The following is a 19,576-nucleotide window of genomic DNA, read 5'->3' as shown; positions in this document are numbered from 1 at the left end:
GAAGCCAACAACAAGCTGCTCAAGCAATGGAGAAATACTGAGCAAGTGCTGACCGAGTTCCATCTCCGAGGAACCTCCACTAAATTTCAGCATCTCAATGAACTTGAGGCTTGGATGACGTACTTTCCCAATAATGTTAAGTAAGTTTTTGTGATAGTCATCCTACACAAATACAAATTCAGTTTAGCACATAACAGTAATTGAAACACAAATGTATATCTACCACCAAGAATATAGATAGATCACCTCATCAGGATCAGGATCCACCTCCACACTGTTCAACTACAAAAAATACATAACAGAATTAGTATGAATATAGAGGATGCCCCACTTTCTCATGATGGCTTTTGTTTCTCACATGGCATTTTCGTAAATAAACCAACAATTTTATTCAACTGTAGAGCCCACAATAATGAAAAAGTTGTTGATTTATTCACAAAAATGCCCCCATGAGAAACAAATTTGTTTCTCATAATGGCATTTTCGTGAATAAATCAACAACTTTTTCATTATTGTGGGCTACACAATTAAATAAAATTGAATAAAGTTGTTGGTTTATTTACGAAAATGCCATGTGAGAAACAAAATTTGTTTCTCATCATGAGAAAGTGGGGCATCCTCAATATATACAACTATAAAATTAAATCAAAGGAGTTAGAATTAGTATACAACTATGTATTAAGATAAAAGGAGTTATACACTCTGCATCAATACACCAAATCTTGCGTAGAAAATAAGTACGGAACCCAACATTACAACCACAGTTCAAGTTCAGCAAACAGCATCGACATTTCAAGCCCCAACCTTCAATTATTCAACACAACAGGGACAAGGCAACTTATACTACCTCCGTTTCATATTAGTTACAACTTTGGAGTACTATTTGTGAGATATAAAATATTCCAAAGTTGCAATTAATATGAAATGAAAGTAGTACATGAAATTCGAAAGAGTGATCAAGGAAGGGTAGGCATGGACACTGAACAGAGATGCCAATGCATAGGTGGGTGATAGGTCCAGTAAATTCCTTAACCCTACTCAGATCACTTTTCTGAACATGAGATAGATAATCTCAACTAAGAATCACAAGGAATGCTTTAATTTTACCTTAATTGAAAATTTCTGGAGGGATGGAGCAGCCTTTATCAGCATGATTAGCCAAAGGTAAGGGTGAGAATTCCAACAATCTGGTTCCACTTCAACTTCCAACTGCTCAAGCTTTATGAGTTTAGGAAGTTCCAGCAGGTAATCTACGGAGAATTCTTCTACGCAAGAATCAATATCCAGCTTAAGCCTCTTGAGTTGAGAGATGCAATTGATAAAAAGCCGAGCTCCATTGCTTAGGTTATGTATTTCAGAATACTTATGTATAGCTGGAAAAGTGTAATTTCTGAGACTAACACCCAATGATGAAAAGTCCAGATGAAGGCGAGTAACCTTGTTTGTAAGCGCAATTTGAACCCACCTATTGACGGCCTGATAGCTACTACCAGTTTTGGATTTGAAATTGAAACTAAAACGAATTGTTAGCTCATCGAATGTTGGCTTAACAACTTCCAAAATACGACTTATTCCCTTTGCTAGGATGGGCTGTCTTAACCTTAGTCTAGAACCATAATCATATTTAGCGGGATATGAAAAGATCAATTTGGAGCCAATGCTTTTAGTCCACAAGTTGCACCATCTACGGGAAGGGCACTTGTTGCCATGGCTTCCCTCAAGGACAATCGAGACAAATATATGACACACAATAATATCATCGCTCAACCGGCTGAAATTGACGACTACACTCGGGCACTGCACATGAAATCAGTGACGCAATCAATATAGATCGAGTATATTCTATGTTACTTGGACTCGGATGAAGTGTCAAATTAGACACGGGTGTCCAAGTACCGGACTCGCCCATTTTCTTGAAAAAAGTTTTGTTTTTAGTTAAAAACTAGTTTCAGTCCCGTGCAATGCACGGTTATTATTAAATTTTATAAAGAGTTGTTGTATTGAATTTTATAAAAAAAAAATAATAATAAAAATAAAAAATAAAAAATTAAACTCATAATACTAATTCAAAAATAAATATAAGTAACTCTATCAATGTCAATATATATATATATTATATCTTAACAAAATGATTTTATTTTTAATTGAATTAAACATATTGCAAAAGTAACAAAATTGAAAGAAATAAAAAAAAGTTAATAGTATTATTGAAGACTTAAATAATATATATATAGCAGAAATTAATCATTTTTTTTTCTTTTTTCTCTCTCCAAAACCCGGGTTTCTGATCTCCTTCGAAAGACAAAGATTTTTCGACCACCTTCGAAAGACAAGGGTTTTTCAACCTCCTTCGAAAGACAAAGTTTATCTTCTCTTTTCGAGGGAGAAATTTCTTAGTTTTGTAGCATATCTAATGGATTGTCGTGAAATTATTTCGTTGGTGAAAAAGTTATCAAGTTTTCGAATACGAACAAATGAATCAGAAGGAAAACATCCTCACGGCTACAAAGGATCGTTAGATTGTCTCTCCAACAAGGCTGTAATTTTCAGCGATATAAGCGGGAGATGCTCCGCAGTGCAAGATCTACTCGACGATCGTAGTTTTTATGATAAAAAATTTTATTTGATTCAATATCTTATGTATTTGTTAATCCATTTGTTAACGTCGAATCTCTATTATTGTAGATGTCGTATGACTTTTAATTAATGAAATTTTTTTGCTATTCAAAAAAATAATAATAATATATAGCAGTATTGTTTAATAATAATTACCTCATTTTTTTCACAAAAATAATACCAAATAAAAGACTACTTATATGTAAAAATATATTAGTTGGGTTTATATGGAGAATTATTATTGTTAAGAATTTTAATTGGAAGAAAGATATTTTAAATTATTATAAAATGATTTCCTTAAAGATTCTGCGTAAAAATGGAAAATAAAATGGGCGGAAAAATTGTTAATGAGATTGTGACAAGTGTCATTTTAGATTCGCTTTTAGTATAGGTTAATTGATGAAGTATCCAAGTGTCGGTGTCCGACACGAGTCTCGTGTCAACACGGACACGTGAGGTAAATGAAAGAGTCCGAGTAACATAACTTGTATATGACAACGAAATAAGTTATTGTAATAAAACAATGACAAGTTCACCTTTCGCAATGGTAATGGTACTGGTTGCCATGTTCTTGGAGCTGTCTTATTATTAGTCTTACGCTTACTGCTACGGTTACGCTTAGGTAATTCCGCGGCTAATTGACTTAATTCAGATCTCTTACGCTTAGCAGACATAATTAGCGCAGTTTTTTTGTTGTTGGTTTATTCAAACAAATATCTGCTACCAATCAAAATAGAATAACATTATTTGCAATTCACGATTTCAAATCAATCCAACGGATGATTTAATTAATTGATCAATTAATGTAAAATGTAAATAATTGAGATTTAGCAAATTTCATATTAAGCAAGCAATCATAATCAATTCCAAACACAAATATATATTTCATAGTTGAGATTTAGCAAATTACATCCTAAGCAATAATAATCAATTCTAAACACGAATATATAGTTAAGATTTAGCAAATTTCATCTTAAGCGAGCAATAATAATCAATCATAGTTTTAATACTTGAGATATTTGCACACAATGATTAAAATTTAAAATAGAATCATCAGGTTTATCACTTGTAATTGTAGCTCTAGAGATAAATAAGTTTTACATTTTTTTTTAATCTTTTATCGTATAAAATTCATACGAAAATTATATTACTGATAAAAAATAAAATAAAAAAAAAAGTGAAATATGATTAGAATCTTATGAAAAGTTATCAGTCAAATCATCTAGACTATAAACGGTTTTATCGGAAAATTAAATTACTGATAAAAAAAAAAAAAAAAAAAAAAAATGACATATAATTAGAATCTTATGAAAATTTATCAAATCATCTAGACTAAAAATAATTTTATCCATAATCATGAATTGTATGAGTTTGTATGCTTATGGAACTAGCATCCAACATCTATAAATTAATAATTCTACCTCCAAAATTTCACACATCCTTTCTCTTAATAATTATACAATCGCACTAAAATTTTCCGCATTTAATAGTTGTTTGTTACAAAATAAAAATTATGAAGATCATAATTGTAACATTGTCAATAATTTTGGTGATCCTCAACCTAAACTCTGTTGCCGCAGCTTACAATTATTATGATGTGGTAACCCTTGGGGCAAAACCCAATTTGAATTCGGACTCTTCTAAGGCGTTGGAGGCGGCTTGGAATATAGCTTGTGATTCAACGGGCGAGTCGACAATTCATATTCCTGAAGGAGAATACTTTGTTCCAAAATCCCTTAAGTTTTCTGGAAAGGGATGTCAAAGTAGTAAGATTAATTTTGTTATTAACGGAACCCTTATAGCCCCTAGTGATTTTCGAGTGCTTCAAAACTCAAAAACATGGGTGTTATTTGAGCATGTCAATGGCCTTACACTTTCTGGTGGAGTGTTTGACGCAGCAGGAGCTAAGTTATGGAATTGTAAGCGATCTGGAAAAGAAGCATGTCCTCGTGGTGTGGAAGTAAGTTATTTATTTTCTACATAAAGTAATGCTCTAATTTAACTAGTACGTAATCGTACTTAAATTAAAAAGACGTTAGGGCCATACAAATTAATATTTAATTTTAAAATAATTATATTTAAAAAATTTAATTAGTTTTATTTAATCTTTTACCTTCTAGCATTATTAGGATTTGGGGTTGTTATTCTGATATATAGTCATATATTGTACTCCGTGGTATTTTATTGTGTTTAATGTTCTCTTATTAACTTATTCTAAAGAGATTATGAATTTATTTTTTTCCGCAAATTAATATTTAATCTGTTTCACATAACCTTTTTTTTTATCTTTCATTTTATTTTATTACACATGCTTTAAAATATTAAACTGATTTATTTATTTTTATTAATCTGTAGAATATATTAATATGTTTTTTAATATTAATACAACCATTTTTTTTTTTTTATGAATTGCAGAGTTTAGGTTTTGTAAATTCCCAAAATATTGAAATAAATGGTATAACCTCTTTAGACAGTCAATTGTACCATATTGTTATTGATGATTGTCAAAACGTGAAAGTGCAAGAGGTTACGGTTTCTGCCTCGGGCCATAGTCCTAACACCGATGGTATTCATGTACAATCATCAATTGATGTAACAATATCGAGTTCGAACATTGCTACAGGAGATGATTGTATCTCAATTGGACCGGGAACTAAAAATTTGTGGATTCAAGATATCACATGTGGTCCCGGTCATGGTATAAGTATTGGGTTTTTAGGGAAAACGTTACATGAGGCAAAAGTTCACAATGTCACGGTACAAACGTCAACTTTTATTAATACAGAGAATGGAATGAGAATTAAGTCTTGGGGAAGAACAAGTGATGGATTTGTTAGCGACGTTGTGTTTCTGCCCCAATAATAAGGACTGTCCTGGAGAGGTATATTAGACTATATTTTTATGTTAGATTTTTTTTTTAAAATCTTATAAAATGATTTTTCTTATTTTTTGTGAATAGGTTTCTGGAGTAAGAATAAGTGACGTAACATATGACGATATCCATGGATCATCAGCAACATCAATTGCTGTGAAATTTGATTGTAGCCCAAAACATCGTTGTTTGGGCATAAAATTGAAGAATATAAAGTTGACTCACAAGAACAAGCAAGCTTCTCAACTTTTGGAAATGTTCAACCTAAAAGTTGTTTCAATTAATTTTTATATACACTTTATAATACAAAAAATATATGTAGTTTGTTTATACCTTTATTGTGAAAAACACGTTTAGATTATAAAGTTTAAACCCTCAAAATTGAATACATACCTCTCTAGTTTTTATGAACTCTTACCTTACCCAAAGAATGCTTTTTCATATTACATAATTTGTAAGAGCTCCATCATAACTTATTCTATTTTGATCTATCTATAAGGTGTAGAGTAATTATTTATTAGTGTTGACTCTATATAATGTAGTTAGTCTCAAAAAACGAAACTCTGTACTCTTTCCATTTCAATTTTACGAAAGGGCCTAGTTCACATTAAATTGTAGCAAAAGAGAAGGAAAAAGGCTTTAAGTTCAGTATATGTGAGTTGTAGCAAAAGAGCAATTACAATTGATCAAAATAATAGAATTTCTCCTATTATTAGTAGACGAAACCTGTGGGGATAAAAGCGAAAGTTTGTTATCTTAATTACAAAAAATAACAGAGAGATTGCAAGAGAAGAGACCAGCTACTGCCTCTCTGCCACCCTTTCTACGAGAAGTGTTACCTAATACTCTTATATATCCCCTACATACAGTTTATTAGGCGAACAATAACACAACAACATATGGTTATCAATTCCATGAGATTAATATTTCAACTAGCCTCCCCTGAGTCCAACAAATTAAGCTTAATCATCAACATTCATTTAAAACAAACTTTGTCAATCATACACTTCTAAAAGGAAGCTTAGCTCTTGAATCATGCCAATCATACTACTCAAACTCAAGCACACCAAACAATTCCAAAATTACCAGAGATTTGCAATCAAGCAAGCAAGTAGGTATTGGAAATAATTCATCATGTTCATTTTCTGCATTAAAAATGAATTGTTGTACATTTCGGCGACAAATTAGTGTTTAAGTGAGTAGGTTATGGAATCGACCTCAATTTTAATTAACAATTAAAAAAAAATTAAAAACTAAACCTGAATTGTTGTATTGCCGAACTTTCGAATTGAAGAGAGAAGGCGAGTAGCCGACGCCGGTCGACGGCCAACGGCAATCTGAGAGTGAGGAGAGAGGAAGAAGTTAGGGTCTCAAACTTTTAGTAATTTGAGTGTCGATTTTTTCTGTGATTGGGAATTTGGGAATGAGTTAAAACAAACAAACAAAAAAAACAAAGAAATTGTTGGAATTCGAACCTTTGTCTTTAAGATTTTTTTTAACGTAATGGTGAATTTATTATGTAACATTGACATACTCTTGATGCAACAATTCCAATTTACAATATCTATAACATACTTTTATTATCATAGATGTAACATAGTATGCCACTGCCATTGACATATTCTCGATGCAACAATTCCAATTTACAATAGATGTAACATATAATTACTGCTTTCCACTATCGTAAATTTCTTTTTTTTTTTTTTACAGTATTTTCAGCTAGGTCTTTAGGGGTAAATAGGAGGTTAAGGGAACAGCTATCCCAACTCCCCAAGCACCCTCACTTGGTTGGAATCAAACCCCAAGCCTCTATGATCTAAGCCGCTAAGGTAAGAAACTTACAACACTCTGTTGATATCTTATTTTCCTTATTTGCCGTGTAAGATTGCCAAACATGACTTTCTTTTGAGAACGAATTGAAAGGAGTAAAAATAAAAACACAACAGTTTACAAAATGAAGTGATGCACTTTTTTTGACACAAGGAAGCAACACTTAAAATCAAGCAAGGTAATGTTATGAAGTTATTCAAGCATGAAGGTGACTACTCCCTTTATCCCTTAATGTACGGCATAAAAATGACTAATTCTTTTCAATTATATGTTCAAATAATTTGCATGACTATGTAATTCAGTTTTAACTTAAGGGTTTGGATTTAATAAGACAAATTTCAAGATTTAAGTTTATTAGTGTATTGTCAATCTTATCAATGTACTTCCTTTTTTTTTTTTTTTGGTTGAATCATTATTTTTTTTTTTTTTTGAAACAGGTTACATCATTATTGTACTTGCGTAATTCTAAACATTTTTTCGAGTAGAGAAAGATAGAAATAAAATAAAAGGCGATGCATCTAAATTAAAACTTCCTTTTCAAAAAAGTGATCCGTCAAATAAAAAACGGAGAAAATAGTAAAATTTTGAACTAGTGCCCACATCACCTGCATATATAAGGCTAGTATACACAAGCCCATAGCCCCATAATATAAACGATGGGCCTTAAATAAACATTAGTACTTAAAAATCCCAACAAAATTAAGCAATAAAGCATGAAGTTTATTTCAAATGACATGAGGCAAAGTGCTCTCAATCTGTTTCCAAGCTTTATGGGTATTGAACATGAAAAGTTGAAAACATCAATTACTCATTATTTTATATTGCGTATAATCTAATTACTAATGATGTGTTTATCTTTTACTAATACAGTTGCTCATAACTAAATTATTAATACTACGTTATAGAAGTATAATTCTGCATGCGATGCAAACAGTGGCTCACTAGGATGTCACTTAATCAAATACAATGTAACAAAAAAAGGCTAGGGAGAACTCCGTAGTAAACTTGGAGTAACAATAACAGCTAGTTCTATCAACGAACAAGTAATAGTTATGACAGATGATAATCACTGCAGAAAATACAATCTCTTGGAAGCTTGGAAAAGGCTTCACTGGACTTATCTTATATTTCTTCTGCCGATCAAGCTTCTTTACATACATTGTTGATCAGAACGATGAGGAACTCCACAATAATGGTGTCCCCCCCCCCCCCCCCAACCAAGTTCTTTTTTCCCCAATTCCTCTGCCCCCCTAGCCCAATATCTTTTAATTGGCTCCTCGGTTTTTGGCCTGGCTAGTCTATTATTACGTTATAGAACAAGTAATACTACTATATTAGTAACTACAAGCATACTTTTATAGCAATAAACAAACAACAAAAGGAGAAGAAAAACGCCTAGTTCAGTATATGTGACTTGTAGCAAAATAGCTCGTGGATGATCACAGAGAACATATTTTTAAAGATGGTTGCAATTGATCAAAATGATAGTACAGTTTTCTCCTTGGTATATGTATCATGGAGTATTGAAAAAGGCAAACTATAGCATAACAGGGTAGTATTTGGCCAAATTTAACAAATTATGTAGCTAATTGCATCGCTTACTCGTACTAGGTAGCTATGGCTTCACAGAATTTTCAAATGGTTAATAATTCTATGAGATTGATATTTCAACAAGCCCCCTTGAGTCCAACTAATACTAATTAAGCTTAATCATCAACATTCATTTTAACTTTAGCTCAAACATTTTAAATAGATAGAGTGATAGACAGAGTATATCTTGAGCATATTTTTTAAAACAAACTGTAAACAGACTAGTGCTGCTTTCTGAGTACTATGGATTTCAGACCCTCAATTGTCATGAAAAGTTTAAGCTTGGTGATAACAAACACGAATTACTTTCTTTAAAACTGACATTACAAGAACATTAGTAGTTCAAGTTCCTTAGCATTATAAAATTGACATGCATAAGCCTAAACAATTCAAGTAAGAAAATACAGAATAAACCATAACCATATCATATAGACCGAGAAGCAAAAGATCAGATCCTGACTTTACATTAGCCATTGTCCTAGTAGAAAGAAAGGCAAATTTACAGTTTCATAGCAAGCTAAGGCTTGTACATTGACACAAACCTAACACATTGATTGAGAAGCGTTTGTAAGCACAAACCAAACTAAATTTATCAAAGCAGATTCAAAAGGAAATTTAGAAGTCAGTACCTGCTGCCTGCTGGCCATATATATGCATCCATAATTTTGGAAGAATTTGTCATTGAAAGGTAAGCCTTCCATTTTTGAAAGTATTACTTGAAGATGTAATAAACCTACCCGAAAACACCACCTCACAAGTCGATGAGCTCCTTGGAAGCTTATACAAGGACCTACAGAACTCACATTCCGTCCAGAGTGTTTCTTGTTTAGTACGTTCATGAAACCAAACATCTTCTAAGTAAAGCTTTTCCAAAACTTTTGCATTACCTAGAATGTACCCTAGCAACTTGAGCCCACCAATACTCCCACTAAGTTGTAGTCCCTTTATATCTATCGTCTTGAGCTTACTCATCAAACAACTAGGTACAATGTCTGGTGCATGCCAATTCCTGTGCTTCATTTTGCTACCATAATCCATTTCTTCGAGCTTTACATGAAGATGCTTCAAGTTGGGGAAGCATTGCAGCGAAACCAACAAATCCTTGCAACCATTGAGATCAACCCTATCCAAGGTTGTTGTAAGATGGATAAGATTTGAAAACATGAGCAGATTCACATTCACAGACAGGTCAGTGAATACATTACAATACTGCTGCAACTTTAGTTCAAGGTTGTATATACTAGACATTCCTCTGAAAAATTCAAAGAACCGGTGAATCTCCTCATCCTCATCCTCATCTTCAACTTCATCCTCATTTTCATCTTCAACTTCATCTTTATCCCTATAATAGAAGTTAATGCACGCTTTGACTAATGCAGTTGGATTATGGCAAAACTTGTAGGGTAAAGGCCCTAAATGGTAACCAAATATATGATTTATTTCAAGGTGTGTTAATTTGGGTGCATCAATAGATATCACATCAACACCCGGTTCCTCATAACAAGCCTCGACCATCAAATTCAAAGACTTTAAATTCGGGAAACTAAGATTTAGAAGAGGCATTGTGTTTGGAAGCTGCCTATAACCAAAGAGACCAAACATCAAAGTTAATTCTTCCAACAATGGTGAAGATTCAGATAAAGAATCTAACCAAGGAGGCACTTGTCGAAGGTAGCAGAAAGTAAGCTTCTTCAGATTAGGAAGTTTAAGTTGAACATCTCTATTTTTATTTTTCTCCCAATCATACTCTAGCGAACCAAACAATTCCAAAGTTACCAGAGATTGACAACTAAGCAAGCAAGTAGGAATTGGAAAGTATTTATCACAATACTCTTCTCCATTACAAATCAATTGCTGTACATTTCGGCGGCAAATTTCATGAAAGAATGATTCTAGTTCATCAAGTTCAATAACTAAAGTAATTATGGACCTGACCTGAATTTTGAATACGTCGATTTTCGGGGAAGTCAGATGCATTAAGATGTTGCTGACGATGCTGAGGAAGTCGGGGGGGTATCGTGATTTGACATTGTAGATCTCAAAGCGAGTGACTCCGGTCCAGAGGTGGCGCCAACGGCGGGATAAGACGGAGGTGGTAGCGGCGGAATTGATTGGAAGGCAAGATAGGATTTCGGTGAGGATTGCGTCAGGAAGTAAACTCAATCGATCTTCTCCGTCATCGGTTAACCTCCTGCGCCGTCGTCTCACAGGGTTGAGTGTATGCTGGTTTTCGGACATGTTTTTTTGTTGTGGTGTTTGCAAAGGTGGTTTTTGAGTCAAGAGACCAAAGGGGAATAGGGGATTTGTCAGTTTGGAATAAGAATGAATTTCAACTTGTATTTTGTGGGGAAAAAAAAAAATTGTACTACCTCCGGTTCATTTTACTTGCAACAAAGGACAACTTTACGCAAACCTAGACAAAACTTTTAGGGGGCGTTTGGTTCGCAGAGTGGTATAGATTTGGAATCAGGATTAGGGTTAAGGTAGTATCGGGTTGAAACTTGATACTTAATACCATGTGTTTGGTTTAATTTTGGAATGAAATATCATCCCTTAATTTCATATATTTGATACATAAGGGAATGAAATGAGCCAAACCCACCTTTCCCCCAAGGTTTCTAAACCTCATACCTCATGGGTTTGATGTATGGGTTTAAAAATTATATTTTTTACAGCCAAACATATGGTATGGGTTTTGGTCATTCTAAACCCATACCTAATACCTATAATCCGCGAACCAAACACCCCCTTAAGGGGCTTTAAGCATGTGAAGATTAAGTAATTAATGGAGTAAAATAGGAGGAAAACCATGTGGAGTCTTTTTTTAATGGAAAATTTAACAACAATTAACCAACCTTTGCTCCATTCTCTCAAAATGAACCAACCTTTAAATCTGCCCAAAATAAACACAAGTTTGCCTTTATTCTCCCAAAATGAACCGAACAGGTCACCTTACCTATTATACCAGGTAAAAATCCACGTGTCATTAAATCATTGGTCAAGGCTTCTTTTTCTTTTTTTTTTTTGTTTTTTTTTTTATAATTTTTACAAAAAAAAAAAAGAAATTTAAAAAAAAAAAAAAAAAAAAAAAAAAAAAAAAAAAAAAAAAAAAGCCAAACACCCTTCCAAATGCCAGCCACCCCACTACCACCCACTCAAAGCTTGACCCCCTGCCCTCAGACCCGCCCAGAACCCCCTCCTCCGGTCGCCGGTGCCAGCTGTACCCCATTAAAGCGACTGCACCTAAGGAAGAGGTTGAATGATGATTCCAACAATGGTGGAGAGGAAGATTGCGAGGAGTTGCCATGCATTTCTGGGTTTGAATTTGATTAAAGCTCCAAAAATGCAAACTTGTGTTTATTTTGGGCAGATTTAAAGGTTGGTTTATTTTGGGAGAATGGAGCAAATGTTAGTTTGTTGTTGTTAAATTTTCCTTTTTTAATAAAGTAAAAGTAGTGGGAAAAATTGGTGAGGTGAAATTTTCCTACCCAAATTATTCTGACTTTTCAAATGGGTGGGAATTCCCTCCCTTTTTTTTCAGCCAAATTGAGGAGGGAGTCCCTTTTTTTTTTTTTTATGCTTTCCCACGAAATTCCCTCCCAAAATTTCAAGGCAATTTTATAAAATTTGCCAAATACCCCAAAACCTGAACTTCATACCATTCAAATCAAATCCCCTTATAAAAAGAGGAGTTTCCAAACCACATTACTGTTTGTTTATCAACACTAATTAGTAATTACCATAAAATGTCATATACTAGATATAGGCAAACTGGAAGGCAAAGTCACATAAATTGTAGATTATAAAATCATTGAAATTCTTGCTTTTCGAGAGAAAAGAAAACATTCAAAACTCATTGAAATTAACTTCAAACAAAATTTTCTACTTCCTCCGTTCTTTTATTATTGCACCACTTGCCTTTTTAGGAAGTTTCACAAATATTGCACCATTTCCTCTTTTGGAAAAAAATTATTTGTGTTCACACTACAAATACCCAACATACCCTTGCTTTTTCAAACTTACTTTTTAATTTATCAATATGTCACATGGACAATTTTGTATTTTTACATTTCTCTTACTTTTTTCCATTGCCAAAATAATTGTACCCAACCCCTATGGTGCAATAATAAAAAAACGGAGGAAGTATATCTTCTTAAGAAGATCAGTCGCATCATCTTCTTCATCACTCTAGACATTCAATGGTTGTTATCAATCTCTTGGTCCATATCTTCCATAGCATCAACAAACGACTCACTTGCATCTCCCACTACAACAAAGCAACAAAAAAACTATATTAACAAGTCGACAACCTAGCTTACAAACTGAACCACACATGCACATAAAAAAAAAAACAAAAAAAAAAATAAAAAAAAAAACAAAACACAAAAGCACCAGATTTCTCCATACTACCCATATTTCATAATATTATTAAAAAAGAGATTCGCACTCAAGTCAATTTTTTTTTTTTTAAAAAATAAATAAATAAAAACAAAAAAACTTAACTACTCACTTGGAAAGTTGCAAAAATAAAACTTTGTTAGCCAAAAAAAAAAGTTTACTTCCTAAACACCATGTCACACTACCACGTGGCCTGCTACATTAGCGGGAACTGCCACGTGGTAGCAAGGGGGGGGGGGGGGACAACAGTATGCAGGGATCAAAAGCAGGGGATCAGCAGAAGAGAGTGGGGGCAGCAGCAGGGAAGCAACAGAAAGGAGAGGGGCAGCAGCAAAAGAGGAGAGCAGGAGGGGAAGTAACAGCACGAGAGCAACAAAAGAGGGGCAGCAGGAGCATTAGGGGAGAAATTAGATATATATGACATTTTATGGTAAGAAAATGAATATCAAGACAGCATCGACAAAGAAGAACCCAAATTCTTCATCCCAAGACTAAATCACTTTGTTTCTGATAATTCACTAAGAACTCATGTTAACCATAAAAATTAGATACACAAATTCCAGATAAAAATTACTCAGATATTAATCATTAACATAAAATAAATGAATGCATGCTTCCATAAAGACATATCAAACCATATAAATGCCCCTCCTGAATCAGAACAAGAACAGCAAACAATAGTCGGCATATCAAAGAGCAAAATTCAACCTTTCATAAGACTAAATTGTTCTGCATTAGTCTATAATTTTTTACTAGAATTTTAGAACTTAAAGTTTTCTTAGTTTTGATTAAGTAGGTAGTTTTGTTTTCTTTCTTTCTTTCCTTTTTTTTTTTTTATTTTATTTTATTTTATTTTTTTATTTTTTATTATAGCTTTTCCAATTTTCCCCCTCTTTTTATTTGCTTCTGTGTTTCTATGTGATTGCAGGTGGTTGAAGTTGCCATCCACGATCATCAACTCACCCAGAAAGCATCACAAGCAACATAGGCAGATTGGTCCGCAAGCACCCTGCGGAGTGCAGTAGTCAGCCGCAACCAGCCTGCGGCTGGTACCTGATGCTTAATAAAGAAAAAAAAAAAAGAGAGAGAAGAGTACTGCTGCGAGGACAGAGTAGTCCGCAATCAGGTTGCGGCCCATGACGCTCCACCGCAGCCATAACGCGGTACAGAGTTCGCAAGGTATTAAAAAATATATATATATATATATTAATACCAACTCTAAAGTATTTTTACATGTTGATAATTACAGATCGTAATCGCCAAATGACATAATTTTGATAGAAATCAATCACATCATAATACATTTAAGAGTCATTTATTACCTTACTATGCACAACTAATCATCAAGATTATAAGATTAAAATGCCTCTATATCAAACGTTGAGTTGCATTGGGTTATAAAGCAGAAACAAGTTAATCTCCTTAACACCAAATCATCAATTCATCACATAAATTCTCACTCAACCTACAAACACCCTTTTATTAAACCAGTTGAAGACACGACATCAGAAGCAAGCAGAAGGGCCAAGGCTATTATAAAAGTATGCTTGTAGTTACTATTTATTAGTAAATACTAAATAGTAACTACAAGCTAAGCATACTTTTATAGCAACAGACCAAACCTCAAGAAAAATAGTACAATTTTCTCCTTGGTAGATAAATCATGGCGTGTTGTAAAGGCGAACTATAACACAAAAATGGTAATTTCTTGCCCAATTTATTAATTTAGGTAGCTAATTGCATTGCTTACTCGTGCTAGGTAACTCTGGCTTCATAGAATCCACATATGGTTAAAAATCTCTATGTGATTGATGTTTCAACGAGCCCCCTTGAGTCTAACTAATTAAGCTTAATCATCAACATTCCTATAGCTTGTAGCTCAAACATTTTAAATAGACAGAGTAAATCTTGAACATATTTTGATAAACAAACTTTGTCTACTGACTAGTACTGCTTTCAAACTTTTAACACAGAATTCCCGTGGCATTGAGTGCCTCAATAGTCACAAAAAGTTTAAGGCTTGAGTGGCAACAAACACGAATTACTTTCATTAAAATTGACATTACAAGAACATTACATTAGCATTTTCAAAATTGACATGCATAAAACAAAATAATTCAAGTAAGACAATAGACCATAACCATACCATATAGATTGAGAAGCAAAAGAATCCGACTTCACAATAGCCATTGTCCTAGTAGAAGAAAGGCAAGTTTACAGTTTCATAGCATTGACACAGATCTAACACATTGATTGAGAAGCGGTTGTAAGCTTAAACCAAACTAAATTTAACAAAGCAAAATCAAAAGGAAAATTAGTAATCGGTACCTGCTGGCCATACATATGCATCCTCTAATGACAGGTAAGCCTTCTGTTTTTGAAAGTATTACTTGAAGATGTAAAAAAGCACCCGAAAACACAACCTCACAAGTCGATGAGCTCCTAGGAAGCTTAAACAAGGACTTACAGAACTCACGTTCCTTCCAGAGCTTTTCTTGGTCAGACTTTTTTTCAAAACTAACATCTAAATCAAGCTTTTTCAATACTTTTGCATTACCTAGAATGTACCTTAGTAACTTGAGTGCACTAGCATTCCCACTAAGTCCCTTTATCTCTATCGTCTTGAGCTTACTTTTCAAACAACTTGGTACAAAATCTGGTGCACGCCAATTCCTCTGCTCCATTTGATTATCACAATCCATAATGACATCTACCCAAAGATGCTTTAACTTTGGGAAGCATTTCAGTGAAACCAACAAATCCTTGCAATCATTAAGATCAAACATATACAAGATTGTTCTAATATTGACTAGATTTGAAAACAAGGGCGGATTCACACTCAAAGAAAGGTAAGTGTATACATAACAACACTTCTCCACCTCTAGTTCAAGGTTGTATATACTAGACATTCCTCTGAAAAATTCAGAGAGCCGGTGAATCTCCTCATCCTCTTTAACCTCAAATCCATCCGGTTCCCCTTCATCCAGTTCCCCTTCATCTTCACCCTTCCTCTTCAAATTAATGCATGCCTCGACTAATGCTGTTGAATTATGGCGAAAGCTATAAGGTAAAGTGGAGCCAAATACATGATTAATTTCAAGGTGTGTTAATTTGGGTGCATTAATAGATATCTCATCAAGGCCCGGCTTCGAAGTGTAAGTCTCAACTACCAACTTCAAAGACTTTAAATTCGGAAAATAAAGATTTAGAAGAGGCATTGCATTTAGAGGCTGTGCATTACATAAGAGATCAAACTCCAAAGTTAATTCTTCTAACAAAGGGGAAGATTCATGTAAAGATCCTAACCAAGAAGGCACTTCTATAATGCGGAGTAATAAAAAAAAAAAAACACGGAGGGAGTAATAAAAGTACATATCATGAAAGGTCCAAACTCAACTAAAAATCAAAACAATTATATTAAGGAAAATATAAAAGTTAGAGTATAACTAATTTAGCAGTTGGAGGTAGCCACTTATTGAACTTTTGAGCTTTCTTTCTATAAGCACGAGGATTCTTCTTACTTTTTAGCTTGCATTCTATGAAGCCAACAACAAGCTGCTCAAGCAATGGAGAAATACTGAGCAAGTGCTGACCGAGTTCCATCTCCGAGGAACCTCCACTAAATTTCAGCATCTCAATGAACTTGAGGCTTGGATGACGTACTTTCCCAATAATGTTAAGTAAGTTTTTGTGATAATCATCCTACACAAATACAAATTCAGTTTAGTACATAACAGTAATTGAAACAGAAATGTATATCTACCACCAAGAATATAGATAGATCACCTCATCAGGATCAGGATCCACCTCGACACTGTTCAACTACCAAAAATACATAACAGAATTAGTATGAATATATACAACTATAAAATTAGATCAAAGGAGTTAGAATTAGTATACAACTATGTATTAAGATAAAAGGAGTTATACACTATACAGTTGAATCAATACACCAAATCTTGCATAGAAAATAAGTACGGAACCCAACATTACAACCACAGTTCAAGTTCAGCAAACTGCATCGACATTTCAAGCCCCAACCTTCAATTATTCAACACGACAGGGACAAGGCAACTTCTGTTTCATATTAGTTACAACTTTGGAGTACTATTTGTGAGATATAAAATATTCCAAAGTTGCAATTAATATGAAATGGAAGTAGTACGAAATTCGAAAGAGTGATCAAGGAAGTGTAGGTGTGGACACTGAACAGAGATGCCAATGCATAGGTGGGTGATAGGTCCAGTAAATTCCTTAACACTCACTTTTCTGAACATGAGATAGATAATCTTAACAAAGAATCACAAGGAATGCTTTAATTTTACCTTAATTGCAAATTTCTGGAGGGATGGAGCAGCCTTTATCAGCATGATTAGCCAAAGGTAAGGGTGAGAATTCCAACAATCTGGTTTCACTTCAACTTCCAACTGCTCAAGCTTTATGAGTTTAGGAAGTTCCAGCAGGTAATCTACGGAGAATTCTTCTATGCAAGAATCGATATCCAGCTTAAGCCTCTTGAGTTGAGAGATGCAATTGATAAAAAGCCGAGCTCCATTGCTTAGGAAACTTGGGCAGTATAAAGAGCCTATAGAAAGTTGAGATAAAAGGGGAACATAATCTAGTTCAAGGCATTCCTCAAAATCACTACTGTATCTCAAATATATGAGATTTGGTGATGAGATCTGAATCCTTTTATAAAAACAATCTACAAATTCTAGGCTCTTCAACTTAGAGGATTGTGTGCAGACTCTAATATTATGCACAAAACTTGATTCCCACACAGCTAAGCGCTCAAGAGATGGACAGTTTGACAGCATACAGTCGATAACCTCCCCCGAAACATTTATAGACTTAAAGCAAACATCTCTAAGGTTACGTATTTCAGAATACTTATGTATAGCTGGAAAAGTGTAATTTCTGAGACTAACACCCAATGATGAAAAGTCCAGATGAAGGCGAGTAACCTTGTTTGTAAGCGCAATTTGAACCCACCTATTAACAGCCTGATAGCTACTACCAGTTTTGGATTTGAAATTGAAACTGAAACGAATAGTTAGCTCATCGAATGTTGGCTTAACAACTTCCAAAATACGACTTATTCCCTTTGCTAGGATGGGTTGTCTTAACCTTAGTCTAGAACCATAATCATATTTATCGGGATATGAAAAGATCAATTTGGAGCCAATGCTTTCAGTCCACAAGTTGCGCCATCTGCGGGAAAGGGCACTTGTTGCCACAGCTTCCCTCAAGGACAATCGAGACAATATATGACACACAATAATATCATCGCTCAACCGGCTGAAATTGTCGACTACACTCGGGCACTGCACATGAAATCAGTGACGCAATCAATATAGAGTATATTCTATGTTACTTGGACTCGGATGAAGTGTCAAATTAGACACGGATGTCGAAGTATCAGACTCGCCCATTTTCTTGAAAAAAGTTTTGTTTTCAGGTAAAAATAAAGTGTCCAAGTGTCGGTGTCGGTGTCGGTGTGTCCGACACGACTCGTGTCGACACGGACACGTGAGGTAAATGAAAGAGTCCGAGTAACATAGCTTGTATATGACAACGAAATAAGTTATTGTAATAAAACAATGACAAGTTCACCTTTCGCAATGGTAATGGTACTGGTTGCCATGTTCTTGGAGCTGTCTTATTATTAGTCTTACGCTTACTGCTACGGTTACGCTTAGGTAATTCCGCGGCTAATTGACTTAATTCAGATCTCTTACGCTTAGCAGACATAATTAGCGCAGTTTTTTTTTTTTGTTGTTGGTTTATTCAAACAAATATCTGCTACCAATCAAAATAGAATAACATTATTTGCAATTCACGATTTCAAATCAATCCAACGGATGATTTAATTAATTGATCAATTAATGTAAAAGGTAAATAATTGAGATTTAGCAAATTTCATCTTAAGCAAGCAATCATAATCAATTCCAAACACAAATATATATTTCATAGTTGAGATTTAGCAAATTACATCCTAAGCAATAATAATCAATTCTAAACACGAATATATAGTTAAGATTTAGCAAATTTCATCTTAAGCGAGCAGTAATAATCAATTCTAAACACGAATATATAGTTGAGAATTAGCAAATTTTCATCTTAAGCGAGCAATAATAATCAATTCTAAACACAAACATATAGTTGAAATTTAGCAAATTTCATTTTAAGCGAGCAATTCTGAACAATTCATCTCAACAATAATAAAATTAAAACATGCATACATACTTTTGAATCCAAAAATAAAATAAA

The 19,576-nt window shown here is 33.9% G+C and overlaps 2 protein-coding genes and 1 pseudogene across 3 annotated transcripts; 1 reads left to right on the top strand and 2 right to left on the bottom strand.

The window, feature by feature from the left end:
• Positions 1-4,129: 4,129 nt before the first annotated feature.
• On the top strand, positions 4,130-5,852 carry LOC145642517 (polygalacturonase-like; annotated as a pseudogene).
• A 3,029-nt stretch (positions 5,853-8,881) lies between these two features.
• LOC145641984 (putative FBD-associated F-box protein At5g22720) lies at positions 8,882-11,202 on the bottom strand. The gene is made up of 2 exons (XM_081693026.1): positions 9,488-11,202; positions 8,882-9,450 (listed from the first exon to the last, which is right to left on the bottom strand). Exon 1 carries the CDS (start codon positions 11,144-11,146, stop codon positions 9,587-9,589), a length of 1,560 nt encoding a protein of 519 aa, XP_081549152.1. The 5' UTR covers positions 11,147-11,202; the 3' UTR covers positions 8,882-9,450; positions 9,488-9,586.
• Positions 11,203-12,689: 1,487 nt separating this feature from the next.
• On the bottom strand, positions 12,690-19,097 carry LOC145641989 (F-box protein At4g22280-like). 2 transcript variants are annotated; one of them, XM_081693034.1, is made up of 5 exons: positions 18,920-19,097; positions 17,632-18,630; positions 17,093-17,128; positions 16,828-17,008; positions 12,690-13,175 (listed from the first exon to the last, which is right to left on the bottom strand). In XM_081693034.1, exons 1-5 carry the CDS (start codon positions 19,055-19,057, stop codon positions 13,105-13,107), a joined length of 1,425 nt encoding a protein of 474 aa, XP_081549160.1. In that variant the 5' UTR covers positions 19,058-19,097; the 3' UTR covers positions 12,690-13,104. The 2 variants fall into 2 exon arrangements, with proteins under 2 accessions (XP_081549160.1, XP_081549159.1); XM_081693033.1 differs by lacking the exon at positions 12,690-13,175 and having other exon boundaries at positions 16,604-17,008.
• Positions 19,098-19,576: the final 479 nt, after the last annotated feature.

This window comes from Chenopodium album, chromosome 8 (assembly GCF_948465745.1).
Source record: "Chenopodium album chromosome 8, dcCheAlbu1.1, whole genome shotgun sequence".
In the NCBI taxonomy this organism is placed as follows: domain Eukaryota; kingdom Viridiplantae; phylum Streptophyta; class Magnoliopsida; order Caryophyllales; family Amaranthaceae; genus Chenopodium; species Chenopodium album.
The sequence above is the reverse complement of the archived record's forward strand: the minus strand, read 5'-3'. Positions and strand labels throughout refer to the sequence as shown.

Bases quoted from the DNA above. Each gene is read 5' to 3' on its own strand.
- LOC145641984 (XM_081693026.1), bottom strand. From the start codon at position 11,146: ATGTCCGAAAACCAGCATACACTCAACCCTGTGAGACGACGGCGCAGG.
- LOC145641989 (XM_081693033.1), bottom strand. From the start codon at position 19,057: ATGTCTGCTAAGCGTAAGAGATCTGAATTAAGTCAATTAGCCGCGGAA. The intron at 18,631-18,919 runs GTGAACTTGTCA...TTTCATGTGCAG, and splicing joins TACCATTACCATTGCGAAAG to TGCCCGAGTGTAGTCGACAA. The intron at 17,129-17,631 runs GTAAAATTAAAG...TATTTTTGGTAG, and splicing joins TCCAGAAATTTGCAATTAAG to TTGAACAGTGTCGAGGTGGA.